Raw genomic sequence first — 15,273 nt, forward strand, 5'->3', positions numbered from 1 at the left:
AATATGTTTTTGAGTGTTACATGTAACCCTGGGAGCAGGAATGCCACTGTTTCCAAATAAACCCTGTTGTCCTGTATAAAGATACAGATTATCTTGCAAATTAACTTCCCATATGATGTTAATAATCTTCTCCTTGAGTTTAATTGTTGAGGCTTTTGATTTGTCGTTTATCTAAGTCTATTGTTTGTGGGGAAAAAATAAATCCCTAGTGGCCACTGCACAAATTCCTGAGGCTGCCACAATATTAGTTGTGGTTTAAAATATTGGACATTCACGTTCAGAATTAAATATCATCCATTATGTGACAGTTTATTTTTCTTTGCAATTAAACCCTTGTTGTAAAAGTATAAAAAACGTAAAGCAGGATGGTAATAACCAGGACGTTAATAGTGAAACTACGGATCCACTTTCTACCAAAACTTTAATGTTAACCCAAAACGTTCCAAAAGAAACTGAAAGTTTGCAAGTAAGTGCCTACACTGTCCACCCACAGATAAACATTTATTTTTTACAAAGTTTCAAAATGTTATGGAGTAAACCTTTAGTTTTTCAGTATAGATACTCATGGATGTCATACCTTAAAAAATTATCTAAAATTAGAATGGAGTGAATACATTTCACAACTGTATTTCAATGCTATTTGGTATAGCTACTAAGATTAACCAAAAGCCTTCATATTTCTGATACCTGTGTTATCAAAATTCTCAAGATTATGAACAACTTGTATCAAATATTACTTGTATTTTACTGCTGTGACTGAAATATATTGTACCAGTTTCCCAGCCAGATATTTTAGAAGTTGAAACAAACCCACAAAAAAAGAGAACTTAGGCAAAACCTCAAATTTTGGAGGTCTGCCCGGATTTTCTGAATTTACTTATTAAATGCAGCAGGGCTCCTGGAAATCATCCAAAATCTATGGGCTGGAGAAGAGCAAAGAGGCAACTGGGTGGGAAGATGGTCTGCTTTCCTCTGTGAGCAAAAAGAACATGATCTTCTCTTGATGTCATTGCTTAGAAACTTTCCTGATACACTGGACATCAGGTGTGTCATTTAAGCTTCTAAATAAGAAGAACATTTTTCATACGTTGTATCACAGGTTAGCAAAATAGGCTTGCAGTAAAATAAGCTGCAGTTTAAGCTGCAGTAAAATTCTTTACTTCTGTTCTACTTTTTGATTTTGCTTTTTCTGCATCTACAAAAATCAGCCTTGAATGTACTGAGCTACTTGGAAGCTAATAAATTAATTCAGGGAGCTTCAAAGTGATATCAGAATTGATTATAGGCTGACTGATTAAATGGATGTAAAAGGATAAGACACCAATTACAAGGAGTGGTCAAAGTTTACGAAGGATTAGTATCACACGCATTTTAGAAAAAAATTAAATTATATCACCCATCTGATATATATATATATATATATATATATATTTTTTTTTTTTACATTTTTCTAAGAGTAATGGTTAGTGACATAGCTTGGAAAGGGGAATAAAATCACTGTCTCTGAATTTCAAGAGTACATTTCCAGGGAATTCCCTGGCAGTCCAGTGGTTAGGACTCCGTACTTGCATTGCTAAGGGCGTGGGTTCAATCCCTGGTTGGGGAACTAAGAGTACATTTCCAAGGTTACATTCCAGAAAGAATAAACTGGGAACCCTCAGAAACCTTGAGGAACACTGGAGCAGGGAGCTAAGCCTGGTTCCACTGACCCTGCGGATGAGGGGCTGCAAACACAAGCTCCTGGCTGTGGGCTGAGTGTACAGGGAGGAATGGAGGGACCGGTGGGGCCCGCGGTAAACTGGGGACAGCGTGGGCTGCCCTGCACAACTGGTCAGTGAAAATCAAACCAGACAAAAGGCCAAAAGCAACCTGAAAAGCCTTGCCGGCCAAGTGAAACACAGCTGGGAAGTGCTGACCTCACCTCCCTCCCACAGCCTGCTCTCCCTCCAGTCTCCCTGCTGCCCTCACCTGTCACGGCCCGCTTTCCACTTCCTGCTTGGGGCAGAGCGGGAATCGCTGCGAGTGAAGGCCAAGGCCCTGGGTTTGAGTCCTAACTCCCCAAGGAGGCTGCACAAGTCACACCTGCATGCCTCCATCCTGTCCACTTTAGAACGGAGGGCTACCCACCTTGCAGTGTTAAATCAGATCACAGATAAAAACACCTGAGCGGTGTTAAACGGAGGTGGAGCAGGTACGGATCCGCATCTGCCACTGCCCCCCTGCTTCCTGCTCTACCCGTCTCAGGCTCCAGTCTTCCCCAGACCCAATCCTCCCTGTTGGAAACAGCACCTCTTCTTATCCATTCCATCCTCAGCGCTTGGCATCTGCCACTGCCTCCCTGCTTCCTGTTCTACCCGTCTCAGGCTCCAGTCTTCCCCAGACCCAATCCTCCCTTGTTGGAAACAGCATCTCTTCTTATCCATTCCATCCTCAGTGCTTGGCATCTGCCACTGCCTCCCTGCTTCCTGTTCTACCCGTCTCAGGCTTCAGTCTTCCCCAGACCCAATCCTCCCTGCTGGAAACAGCACCTCTTCTTATCCATTCCATCCTCAGTGCTTGGCTGCTGATGCCACTTGCTTGCTCGTGACTCTACTGAAAACCGCCCCTTCTCCCAAGCTGCCGATTCCTGGACCAAGGGGAGGGCTGGCGGCATCCTGGATGCTCTTTTCAGCTTCCAGGTGGTCGCTCAACAAACTCTCCTCCTCTGAAGTCCTCGCCACTCACCCCGGCGTCCTCGGCATTCAGGACATTTCTCCGTTTTCTCAGTGGCCCACAGCGCTTGGCTCTGGGATTTCCTCTCCATCCTGTCTCTTGCCGTCATTCCCGGTCTCACCCTCATCTGATGGGAGCTTCCTCAAATTCCTTCCCCTCTGTTTGAAAAGGCCTGTGCCCTTGTCTGGGGAAGAAGCGCTCAGCATCCTTGACAAGGCTAATCCTGCCCTCCCTCGTCTCTTCTGGCACCGTCTGCCATCGACTTCTCTCCTCTCATGCTTGGTTCCGGGCGCCTAAAAAGGCTTCCCATCCATCTGCAAGTCCCTGGCTGTCTGGCACCTGCCTGATGCCCAACGGTCAACCCCACTAGGCTTCTGTCAGCATTCTCAGCTTTCCCTGGAAGTGATGCCATTAGTCATGCCGCTTGGGAAACCTTGAACTCTTGGCACCTTCCCAGTTCCCCGACCTCCCTGACAGTTCTGTCCCTGTCCCTCAGCCGCTGCAATCCTCCTTTCCAGTAGCTCAACGGCTCTTTCCTCTTCTTTCTGTGTCTCGGCACCCCACTCGCCATTGGACTTTCATTTTCTACAAGGATAATTGCGAGTTTATATCTTGATACCCAAACCTGTCTTCTGAGCTCGAGTCCCCCAGTTTCCCCCTCTTTCAGCCTCTCTATGAGAGGCTACCTCTGACAATTAGCCCATCCCAAAGAGAAGTCATTTTACGCTCCACAAAATCTGCTCCAAGTCCTGACGTGAACACATTTCTCTTCATGGTATCACTGCCATCTGAGTCACTTCGCTGCACTCAAAACCTAGGTCACTTCCGACCCAGACTATTTTTATTTCCCCTTCTTGTCAGTTGCCAAGGTCAACTCTGCAGTGTATCTTGAACGCGTTTGGTGCTGTCATCATAGCATCCACCATTATTTTCCAGGCTGTTATTTCAACAGCCTCACAGCAGGTCTCTAGGCTTCTAGTCTGGCTCAATTCTCTGTCTGGCTTGGCCTCTCTCCCTCCCTGTCCCATTCCCTCTCATCCAGTTTACTGTCAGATACATGTTCATAAAGCCATGAAGGATCCCTTTGGTCATGTCACCCGACTGCTCAGAGCCTTTGGTACCACGCTCCCCTGCTCGCCTAATAGACACCAGTTGTCTTCAACAGGTGGGAATCTTCCGGCCCAATCTGCATCCCAACCTAATTCCCCACTTCTCCCCAATCCAATACCACCTGACGTGCCTTGAAAAATTTAGTGGATACAGAAATGAGATAAAAAATTTAAAACATTAACAGGCAAAACAATTCCCGAGAACTAAGTGCTATTGCATGGGTCTGCTTCCCACCCCGCCACGCTCGCTCGTGCTGTGTTCCCCAGCAGGAAGGCCAGCTCCTGCCTCAGATTCAACCCCTCATCCTGGCAAAGCTCTCTGAGTTGCAGCTTCACCACGAATCCCTCCCTGATACCCAGAACTGAGCATGCGCTTCTCTTCTCTGAAGAGCCCCCTCTTTATCTCTATCACGGTAGATAATCCCTTTCCACAATGTATTAAAACTACCTTGGAATTTATCTTACGGTAAAACTCCCTGAGGGTGGAGACTGTGCCTCATTCATCCCAGTCGTTCCTGAATTGCCCAGTCCCACCATACACATAACAGACACTTAACAAATGAGATGGATGAAGGAATCAAGGCAGATGCTCTACCCAAAGCTTCACACTCTGCAAGTAACTTAGGTCATCCGACACCAAAGCCCTCCGCCCACCTCCTCCTATTTTTTTTTCATATCGACTCCCTGACCCTATAAATAGGCAACTCTCCTAAAGGGGAGATGATGTGACAATGTAGGAGAAGGGCCAGGTGGGTGTCAGTTTACTTGTGCTCAGCAGCAGCAACACTTTCATGACGGTGTATTCCTCAAAGGTGAGCTGCAGCCGGACAAACTGAAGGCTGATCTGGTGCATCCCCTGGCAAAGCTCATACATGGCAGACTGGTGCATCTTCTCTCTGCAAAGGAAAAGCAAAGACGTCTGAGAAGGCAATGTCCACAATCCGACCCAGACTGGCGGCCCAAGGCAGCCTGATGAGAGATCTGGGTCAGATCTCTCATTTGCTTTTGGCTTCAACATGGAGCAGAGGTGTACTTGCAAGGCAAGTCAGCTGCCTTGCACGGTGACTGGTAAATGGCTTACAGACCAACCCTGTCAGGCTGTTGACTCGTCCATTGGGAGAATGTGTCAGAAGCACCGAAACCAACCTTTCTCAAAGCGCGCCGTGATTTCATTTTACGTCAAGAGTGACAACAAGTGATGGTGGCATGTGTGATCGTGAGATTGTCCACCAAGCAGAGAAGCTGCTGTGATGTGGGGGGAAGCCTGGCGATGCCTGTTCCTCTTTGGCCAGTGATCCCAAGCACTTACTATTTGGAAGGGCTGTGTTAGATGCTGTGGATGCAGGACAGTGATGAACAGTCTTATTTCTACACGGACCCCTTTACAGAGGTCGTGAAACGTGTCCGTTAACTCTTTGCAGCAGCACATTTCAAAAGGGAAATCAGACAACATTTTAAAAGATTCCTCAAATGGAATCTCTCCAGTACAGGAAGAAAGTGATATGGGAGTTTGTGTGATACATACACGTGTCCATTTAAACAGCCAACCAAGCTACTTTCTCCGCCAAATTCAAGCGTTTCCATAAAAATCCGCATGCTTTTACGACAGAACTCATTATTTTCTCTTTCCGTGAGAAGGAAGTAAGGCATCATTTAGTTGTTCAGATGTTTTTCCTCAAAGTAATAATTCTTTTGGGAGGCCCTGGATAAGTACTCTGCTATGATGACCAGAATGAAATTAGTAAAAAAGAGTTTACTGGTGAGAACTGGGAAAGGACTTAACAAAGGCTATAGACACAGAAAAGGAGGTCACGATGGCTGATCTATTTCTATGAGTGACCGAACCAGGTGCGTGTCTGTAGCAAAGCAACCCTGCGATACCTCTTCCGGATGCACTCGTGGGTTCAAATGGCAAAAATCTCTTTTATCCCAAGTCTGAAAGACATTTGTAAAAAACCCATAATGGAACACATAGCATTTTGCTTGGTATTATTGCTATATGTCTCTCCCTTCCCATAACAGGCTAAGAGATATTGTTATCATTTTTTAAATTTATTTTTTTATTGAAGTAGAGTTGATTTACAATGTTGTTAATTTCTGATGTACAGCAAAGTGATTCAGTTATACATATATATATATAAATTCTTTTTTATATTCTTTTCCATTATGGTTTATCACAGCATATTGAATATAGTTCCCTGTGCTATACAGTAGGACCTTGTTGTTTATCCATCCTATATATAATAGTTTGCATCTACTAACCCCAAACTCCCAGTCTATCCATCTCCACCCCTCTCCCCCTTGGCAACCACAAGTCTGTTCTCTACGTCTGTGAGTCTGTTTCTGTTTTGTAGATATGTTCATTTGTGTTGTATTTTAGATTCCACATATAAGTGATATCACATGGTATGTGTCTTTCCAGGAGCTATGTTTAATTAAGGAAATATTTTTAAAACACACACACATACACACACAAACACACACACACAGAAAAATAGCAGGAGCCTATGGACCTACCATGCAGAATTAAGAATAAATGCTAATATTTTTGCCGTATTAGCTTTAGATCTTTATAAAATAAACACGGCCGAGTTGAGGCCCGCTCTGTCTCCCTCCCTGTTCCCATTCATCTTCCTCACTGAAGAAGTGAACCACTCACTTTGGGAGATTATTATTTCCTCTCAGATGTGTATCCTTTACACACACGTATGTATCCATAAAAACAGCACACAGTACTGCTTGGTTTTATGTAAATTTGAAAATAGATATGCATATCCTTCTGCAACTTATTTTTATTCAACGTTGTGATTCTACGACGTATCCATTTTCATACAGGTAACTCTAAGCAAGGACATTTTCCCTGCTGTGAGTTTCATCGGTTTGAATACATCACAGTTTACTAATCCATTCCACTCCGGACGGACACTTGGGTTTGTTTCCACTTTACGAGTATTACAGATGATGCCCAAGGGACATCCTTGGGCACTGCTCTAAAATACAGGACAAAAATAGAACTGCTGAGTCATAGATGTGTGCACATCTGCTGCTTTCATTCCAACCAGTAAGAGATGATATGTCCTTTTATTCCACATGCAATGAATACTTGTCATTAACCGATTTGAATTTTTTTTTTTTCCGCCATCTGATGGGGGTTGAAAGGGTTATCCCACTGTTGCTTTTATTTGCATTGCCATTATCACCAGCAGGCTGAAACATTTCTTCAAATGTTTTCTGACCATTTGGGTTTCTTCTTTGATGATTTGTCTCTTCATATCTTTATCCATTTTATTTAAAGCTTTTTCCCCCTCCTATCACTAATACCATCTTTATTCATAATATTTTTTGCCTTAAAAATTTTGTCTGATGATCTTTCCTTAGTTCCTCCCTCCCTCCCTCCCTCCCTCCCTTTCTTCCTTCTGGTCTCCTTCTTTTGCTGTCTCTTTAGAATTTGCCCCGAATGCCCTTTTAAAAAATCCCTTGTTTACAAAGTTCCCACATAATTATATATCACACATGTATCTTTTAAACAGCAAAAAGCTGGATTAAAAGAATCTGAGAGTCTTTGTATTATACTAGCTCAGTTTAATCTGTTTTCATTTATCATGATTACTAATATACTTGGCTATTTTTTCCACCATTCTAACTTTCTCCCCTCTTTTCGCTCTACTTTCCTTCCTTTTATTACATGGATCCAGCTTACAAAATTAAAAAAAAAAAACCTCTTGCTCATCTATTGGGATTTAGAAGATACACATTCTATTTTTACTCTTAAAACAATTATCAAGTTATGAACTTGCATACTTAAAAATCTAAAGTTAATCAATAGCTTTTCCATGAGAAACTGAAAAGATGTCGAGTACTTTATCTTTGGTCCACTGCTTCCCATCCTGCATCTTATTCCTCTTTAGTATTTAAATTTCAACTTGTTTTCAGATCACCCTTGAAATCAGTCTGTCTCTCTCTCACATCCACACCCCATGTCTGTTTAGAGTTACAAACATATTTCTCTCATCACCATTGCTTTTTGCACTCCACTCTGTACTACTGGGTTCAACTGGGTTCTTAGTTTGTTTTAACCCAAATGATCATCGGTCTCCAAGAAGCATTTTATTCTCCCCATGATACCAGCAACAACAACAAAAGCTAACATTTGTACAGTGCTTTACAATTTAAGAACTTCCATAGAGCTGGTCCCTACATCTCTGCAAAGTAGGAATTTGTGTTAATTCCCAGTTTTACACATGAGAAGCCTGGATTTAAGCTATCGGGGTACAAACTCATATATATATTTGTAATTCTTTCAGCAGCGGTCAGTTGCTGAATGTTCAAATCTTTCAGTCTTGATATGTTTGAAAATGTCTTTATTTCACCTTTATTCTTGAATGATAGTTTTAACACATTATAGATTTCTAGTGTGACGGGTAATTTCCCTCAGTACTTTGAAGATACTATTCCATTACACCTGGTCCTTCACTACTGCTTTTGGGAAATTTCTTGTTAGTCTAACTGTCATTCTTTTAAAGGTAGGGAATTTGCATCTTCTCTTTGGTAGCTTAAAAAATTTTTCCTCTGTTTATATTTTTAAATTAAAAAATTTTTTAAATTAATTAATTATTTTATTTTTGGCAGTATGCGGGCCTCTCACTGTTGTGGCCTCTCCCGTTGCGGAGCACAGGCTCCAGACGCGCAGGCTCATCGGCCATGGCTCACGGGCCCAGCCGCTCCACACGGCATGTAGGATCTTCCCAGACCGGGGCACCAACACGTGTCCCCTGCATTGGCAGGTGGACTCTCAACCACTGCGCCACCACGGAAGCCCCTCTGTTTATTTTTGATGTCTGCAGTTTTAATATGAAGGACGGAGGTGCAGACTGATTTTTATTTCTCTTGCTCAGGACTCAATGTCCTTATTTGACTTGAAGATGCAGGTATTTCTTAAGTTCTGAAATGGTCTTAGATATTGTTTCTTCAAACATCATCCCCACCCCATTCCTGCTATTTTTCCTTTTTGAACACCTGTTAGCAGTGTGTTGGACCATCTCACTGTCTTCCACATTTACCTCCCTTTTATATTTTCTTTTTATCTGTCTGTACTGCATTCTAGATAGTTTTCTCAGATCTATTTTCTAATAATTTTTTTTCCTTTTCTGTGGGCTAATCTGTTTAATGCCTCCAGTGTTTTCATTTGGATGTTTTTAGTGCCTGGGTGCCTAGAAATGCTCTATTTGGTTCCTTCTCAAACACTTCTGTTATTTTCCATGACAGACTTCTTACTTTATGGTTACTACATCCCCTTCCTCTAAATTATACCTTACCTATTCTATCTCTAACTACTTTTAACATGTTTATTTTACAGTTTCTTTCAAATGTTTTAAATTCGTTTTTTGGGGGGATGCTCATATGCCTATCTAACATGCATTATTTTGGTATATATTGTTTTCTAGGTGAATCCCAGGGGCGCTGTCTTGTGGAAGGGACTCTACAGGAAGTTTCAGCATTTATAACTATCAGGGTACAAGCATTTCACCGGATCTGCCAGTTTTGATGCTAATTTCTCAGCTTAAATGCTTTTTGCGAGACTGCATTGTTTAAATTTTAGACTCCACACTTGATGTGGTGCAGGCTTGTATTTCTTATTTCTTTCAGCTTCCTTGCTATGTCCCTGGGCTGGCTGGCTTGCTGGGTTTTACTGTCCTTGTTAGTAGACAGTGAAATCTTTGCAGAGCCTGGCTTTTGGCAGGGGGCTCCATTTCATGCCCTGGTCTTGCTGGAGTCTACATTCTTGCGTCCTGTTCCTGTTTGTGCTCTAATGCACATCCCTAAGGCATCTTTCTACAGCCAATAGTCTGTGGGCCACGTGTAGCTTTAACTCCAAGTTAAACCACTCTAGCTGTGAATTTCCTGTTCTTAGACCTGTTTTTTTTTCTTTTCTTTTGAACTTGGTTATATAATTAAGATTTTTTTTAATGCAAAATTTCTATGTGTTCAGAGGGGGAAAAAGGCTCAGTTCACTACCACCATTCTGATTGCTAACTGTAAGCATCTTAAAGGCAGGATCCACGTCTGACTGACCTCTGTGAACGTCAAATAGAGTCTGATAGGCAAGTGCCATGTGTCAATATTTGCTCAAAAGTGTTTCATGAACGAATGAGAGAGAAGGAAAGCCTAAAGGAAAGAGGACAAGTGAAAACAACAAAATGAGCTGCAGACACACAGATGTGCAACTGAGGATGATGATTAGAGAAAGGGAATACTGAAAACTTACAGAAAGTAAGATCAAATGGCTAATGAAATAGATACGGTATTTGTGAAGTTCTCAAGAAGTTTCTCATACTACCAAATGCAAAACCGATAGCTAGTGGGAAGCAGCCACATAGCACAGGGAGATCGGCTCGGTGCTTTGTGACCACCTAGAGGGGTGGGATAGGGAGGGTGGGAGGGAGGGAGACGCAAGAGGGAAGAGATATGGGGAGATATGTATATGTATAGCTGGTTCACTTTGTTATAAAGCAGAAACTAACACACCATTGTAAAGCAATCGTACTCCAATAAAGATGTTAAAAAATTTTTTTTAATAAAAAAAAAGGGAGAGATTTAGATTGTAAAATTGGTGAAGTGGCTTGCAAATCTGGACACCCGTGTAATATAACACAACACGCATTTGAAGCTGTGCGGTTTAGGAAGTGCGCTCCTAAGCATTTGACCTCTTCCTCTCCCTTGTGCTGGAGGCAGAACAGGCATCCTTGGCTTTGCCACAGCAGGGCGTAGAGATGCACGGCCCATTGACCCCTCAGCGTGCTGGCTTTGGGAGCCCGGCATCGTGTCACTTCTGAGATCCAGGCTTATCATGTGTGAAGCGGGGAATTAACACGAATTCCTACTTTGCAGAGATGTAGGGACCAGCTGTATGGAAGTTCTCAAATTATAAAGCATGGTACAAATGTTAGCGTTTGTTGTTGCTGCTGATATCATGGGGAGAATAAAATGCTTCTTGGAGACCAATATCATTTTGGTTAAAACAAACCAAGAAATAATCAAATTCTTCTTTTTGCTTGTTTTTTAAATAATTTCTTAGAACCTATTCATGATTGTGGGTAGTTTTTTTTTTTCTTGCGGTACACGGGCCTCTCACTGTTGTGGCCTCTCCCGTTGCGGAGCACAGGCTCCGGACGCACAGGCTCAGCGGCCATGGCTCATGGGCCCAGCCGCTCCGCGGCATGTGGGATCTTCCCAGACCGGGACACGAACCCGCGCCATCGGCAGGCGGACTCTCAACACCGCGCCACCAGGGAAGCCCGATTGTGTCTTAATAAATTGCTGTCAGGCACACTGAAACCTCTGGAGGAAAGGCAGTGCATTTTAAATAATTAATTAATTAGCAGCGATGGGTCTTCACTGCTGCGCACTGGCTTTCTCTAGTTGCGGTGAGCAGGGGCTACTCTTAGTTGCAGTGCGTGGGCTTCTCATTGTGGTGGCTTCTGTTTGTTGAGGAGCACTGGCTCTAGGCACACGGGCTTCAGTAGTTGTGGCACACGGACTCAGTAGTTGTGGCTCGTGGGCTCTAGAGCGCAGGCTCAGTAGTTTTGGCACATGAGCTTAGCCGCTCCGCAGCGTGTGGGATCTTCCCGGACCAGGGATCAAACCAGTGTCCCCTGTGTTGGCAGGCGGATTTTTAACCACTGCGCCACCAGGGAAGTCCCTAATCAAATTCTTAGAATGACTTTTCAGGAAAATAAGACTGTGTTCTTGCTGTTATTTCTATATGCAGGATGGTAAATAAATCAGGAGAGAAACTGGAGAGGACTCAGATTTTCAGGAAGGCAGGCATGACTTGCCCAGAGTAGAACATGAGAATGAAATGCCTCTGTGTCAAAGTGTTTCTGTTATCAGATGTGTTAGCAAAACATCCACACACAGATGAAAGGTTACTAAAGAGAGACCTCAGGTTCCACTTGAAAACAGATTATAAGGTTAATGTGTAACAACACACCTAAAAATAAAAAGCACTTTTTTTTCACTTCAGTAGGAACAGCATCTCTTTAACTCTTTCTTGAGACCCTCTATGGTTTTCAGAGCTATTACTTACGGAGTGCCTACCATGCCCAAATTTAAATTTCCTCTTGCTAGTTCTCATAATGCCTTGTGCAGAATCATTCTCATGTTCATGACAAGAAAATAATTTAGGTATATGATGTAGCCATGGACCTAAACCCAGGTTTTTTACTTCAAAACTCATGCCTTTTCCTCTCTCCATGCTGCTGGCTCAATCATTTATAGCTCTTTCCTCCAGAGTATCTCTTTACAGCTATAAAGAGATATTTGGAACCTCAGATGTTTTGCTATTACATTCACTCATTTGTTTATTTTTTGCTCACCATTATGCAGTAAGATGTTGTGTTTTTCAAATTCCATTGCTGCTTCGACTGCATGAAATTGAGTTCTCTAAATGAAGAGTACTGTGTCCTCAATATAGCTTAAAATTTCAAGAAAACAGGCCATCTTAGAAACACATTTTACTTCACATCATTTTTGCACAATTAGACTAAATGCACAGGAATGCACATCCAAAGAAGCTGAAATAAGGACAATCTTTTTGGCATGATACTGCGATTAATTCTGCAACATTACTTCACAGAAATACTCTTCTTCGCGACATGCTTTTATTCATTTAATAATCTTACTTCATTTTGAGTAAAAAAAATGTAAAAATACCTTGGTATTCCCAAGATTACCTTGGGAAAGAGATGAAATTTGTATAATGTTTCTAGAAAGTAAAAGTAAACGCAAAATTCACTCTTAACAGTGGGCTAATATAAAGGCAGTAGGATTTTTTTTTTTTTTTTTTTTTTTTTTGTGGTACGCGGGCCTCTCACTGTTGTGGCCTCTCCCGTTGCGGAGCACAGGCTCCGGACACGCAGGCTCAGTGGCCATGGCTCACACGCCCAGCCGCTCTGCGGCATGTGGGATCTTTCTGGACCAAGGCATGAACCTGTGTCCCCTGCATCGGCAGGCGGACTCTCAACCACTGCACCACCAGGGAAGCCCTAGTAGGAGATTTTTGAGATAGGAAATATCCCTGTATTAAAGCAAACATCAGACCTGAAAAACTGACAGTCATCAGTCTCTACTTCTGTGGACATGTCATCGATTTATAAATATCATCTCATTTGCAGGGACAGCATAAACTCCACTTTTAAATAAATAAACACAACCAAATGGTCATAGAGATCCAGTTCCAATTCCAAAGACCTTCGGTTAAAATCCATGAAAACGACAGTTCTAAAATATTTTCAAAGACACTCTTCAAAAAAGAAGAAAAAAGAATGAAAGAAACATTTCAATAGTTTTGTCATTTTCTTAAGCTAGCAAACCAATTTTATTCACAGCTACAACTTCAGCTGGTCCTCTCTTAGGACGTGTTACACTAAACTGCAATCATATGATCATTTGGAAATAGTTTTAAAATATTAAATTAAAAGAATCTAATGTCTCTAAACCTGATTCACCTGGAATAAAAGTGAATAATCAAATAATTAGAAAATACTTTTTTTCCTGTTTTTTGAGAGAATTCAGGGTTGGAATTTATTCTCATAATAAGAGTGAGAATTAGAAAAAGGCTCGTTAAAATCAGAGTGGGAAGGGCATTCACAATTTAAATGATTTGTATGCTAGTTGCCTGCTTTTGACTTAGTAGCTAAACGATCTGAACAACTTGTGTATCTACAGGACCCATGCGCTCTTGCCATTATTATATGTTAACAGTGTTGTCCTACTTCACATTATGAGAATAGTCCACTGAACCTATTGGCCAATGGCTGTCAGAAGGAACACTCCTGTTTCAGTTTTCAAGTACTGGCTTACCAAAACACTACTAAAAATGTATTTGAAAGTCTTAGCTGTTCAGTTTTCTGGAGGTCCATATTGGAGGTAGCTGATTTAGGAAATTATTGCCCCAAACTAAATACATTCCTGGAATCATATTCATGTTCTACTCTGATAGAAATAGACATTTGATAAGCCCAAACCACAACACATTCCAGGTTATGGGTACCATAGGACTCAGGAGCTCTAAGCATTAGCCTGAACACCTACAGGGACACCTCATGCTGTGGCCATCTACAAGGAGAATGCAAGCTAACTTCAACTTAAAGAATCTCTGCAAGAACTGGAAGCAGGCTCTTGAAGAGATATTTATACACTCATGTTCATCATAGCACTATTAAAAATATCCAGAAGGTGGAAGCAATCCAATGTTCACTGATAGATGAATGATAAAGTGTGGCATATACATACGATGGAATATTATTCAGCCTTAAAAAGGAAGGATATTCTAACACATGCTACAACCTGGATGAACCTTGATGACGTTATGCAAAGTGAAATAAGGCAGTCACAGAAAGACAAATACTGTATGAGTCCATTTATCTGAGATACCTAGAGTCGTCAAATTCATAAAGACAGGAAGTAGAATGGTTGTTACCAAGGGTTGGGAGTAAGAGGGAATGGGCACTTGTTTACATAACAATGTGAATGTATTTAACATTATTGAACTATACAGTTAAAAATGGTTAAGATGATAAATTGTATGCTATAAGTATTTTATTGCAATTAAAAATTTTTAAATCAAAAAACAAAAAATATTTCCAAATTATATGACAAATAAAGGGTTAATGTCCCAAATATATAAACAGCTCATATAACTCAATATCAAAAAACCAAACAACCCAATTAAAAAATGGGCAGAAGACCTGAATAGACATTTTTCCAAAGGAGGCCATCAGGCCATCATGGCTATAAGGTACATGAAAAGATGCTCAATGTTGTTAATCATCAGAGAAATGCAAATTAAAACCACAATGAGCTATCACCTCACAGCTGTCAGAATGGCTATCATCAAAAAGACCACAAATAACAAATGTTGGAGAGGATGTGGAGAAATGGGAACCCTGGTACACTGTTGGTGGTAATGTAAATCGGTGCAACCACTGTGGAAAAAAGTATGGAGGTTTCTCAAAAAAACTAAAACTAGAACTACCATATGACCTGGCAATTCCACTCCAGGGTATATATCTGAAGAAAATTAAAACACTAATTTGAAAAGATACATGAACCCCAATGCTCACAGAAGCACTATTTACAACACTCAAGATATGGAAGCAACCTAAGTGTTCATCAATAGATGAATGGATAGAGAAGATGTGATACACACACACACACACACACACACACACACACACACACACACAATGGAATACTACTCAGTCATAAAAAAGAATGAAGTTTTGACATTTGCAACAACATGGATGGACTTGGAGGGTATTATGCTTAGTGAAATACATCAGACAGAGGAAGACAAAATACTATATGATAGCATTTATATGTGGAATCTAAAAAATAAAACAAACTAGTGAATATAACAAAAAAGAAACAGACTCACAGACATAGGGAACAA

General features: G+C 41.5%; 1 protein-coding gene across 2 annotated transcripts in view; it reads right to left on the reverse strand.

Annotated features, from left to right (window-relative positions):
• The window catches only part of NR3C2 (nuclear receptor subfamily 3 group C member 2), a 372,131-nt gene that overhangs the window by 34,371 nt on the left and 322,487 nt on the right, over positions 1-15,273 (reverse strand). For both annotated transcript variants that reach the window (XM_060012126.2, XM_060012127.1), the window contains exon 7: positions 4,587-4,717. In XM_060012126.2, coding sequence (XP_059868109.1) covers positions 4,587-4,717 — 131 coding nt within the window. The remainder of the gene's footprint in view (positions 1-4,586; positions 4,718-15,273) is intronic.

Source organism: Delphinus delphis, chromosome 5, assembly GCF_949987515.2.
Source record: "Delphinus delphis chromosome 5, mDelDel1.2, whole genome shotgun sequence".
Lineage (NCBI taxonomy): Eukaryota > Metazoa > Chordata > Mammalia > Artiodactyla > Delphinidae > Delphinus > Delphinus delphis.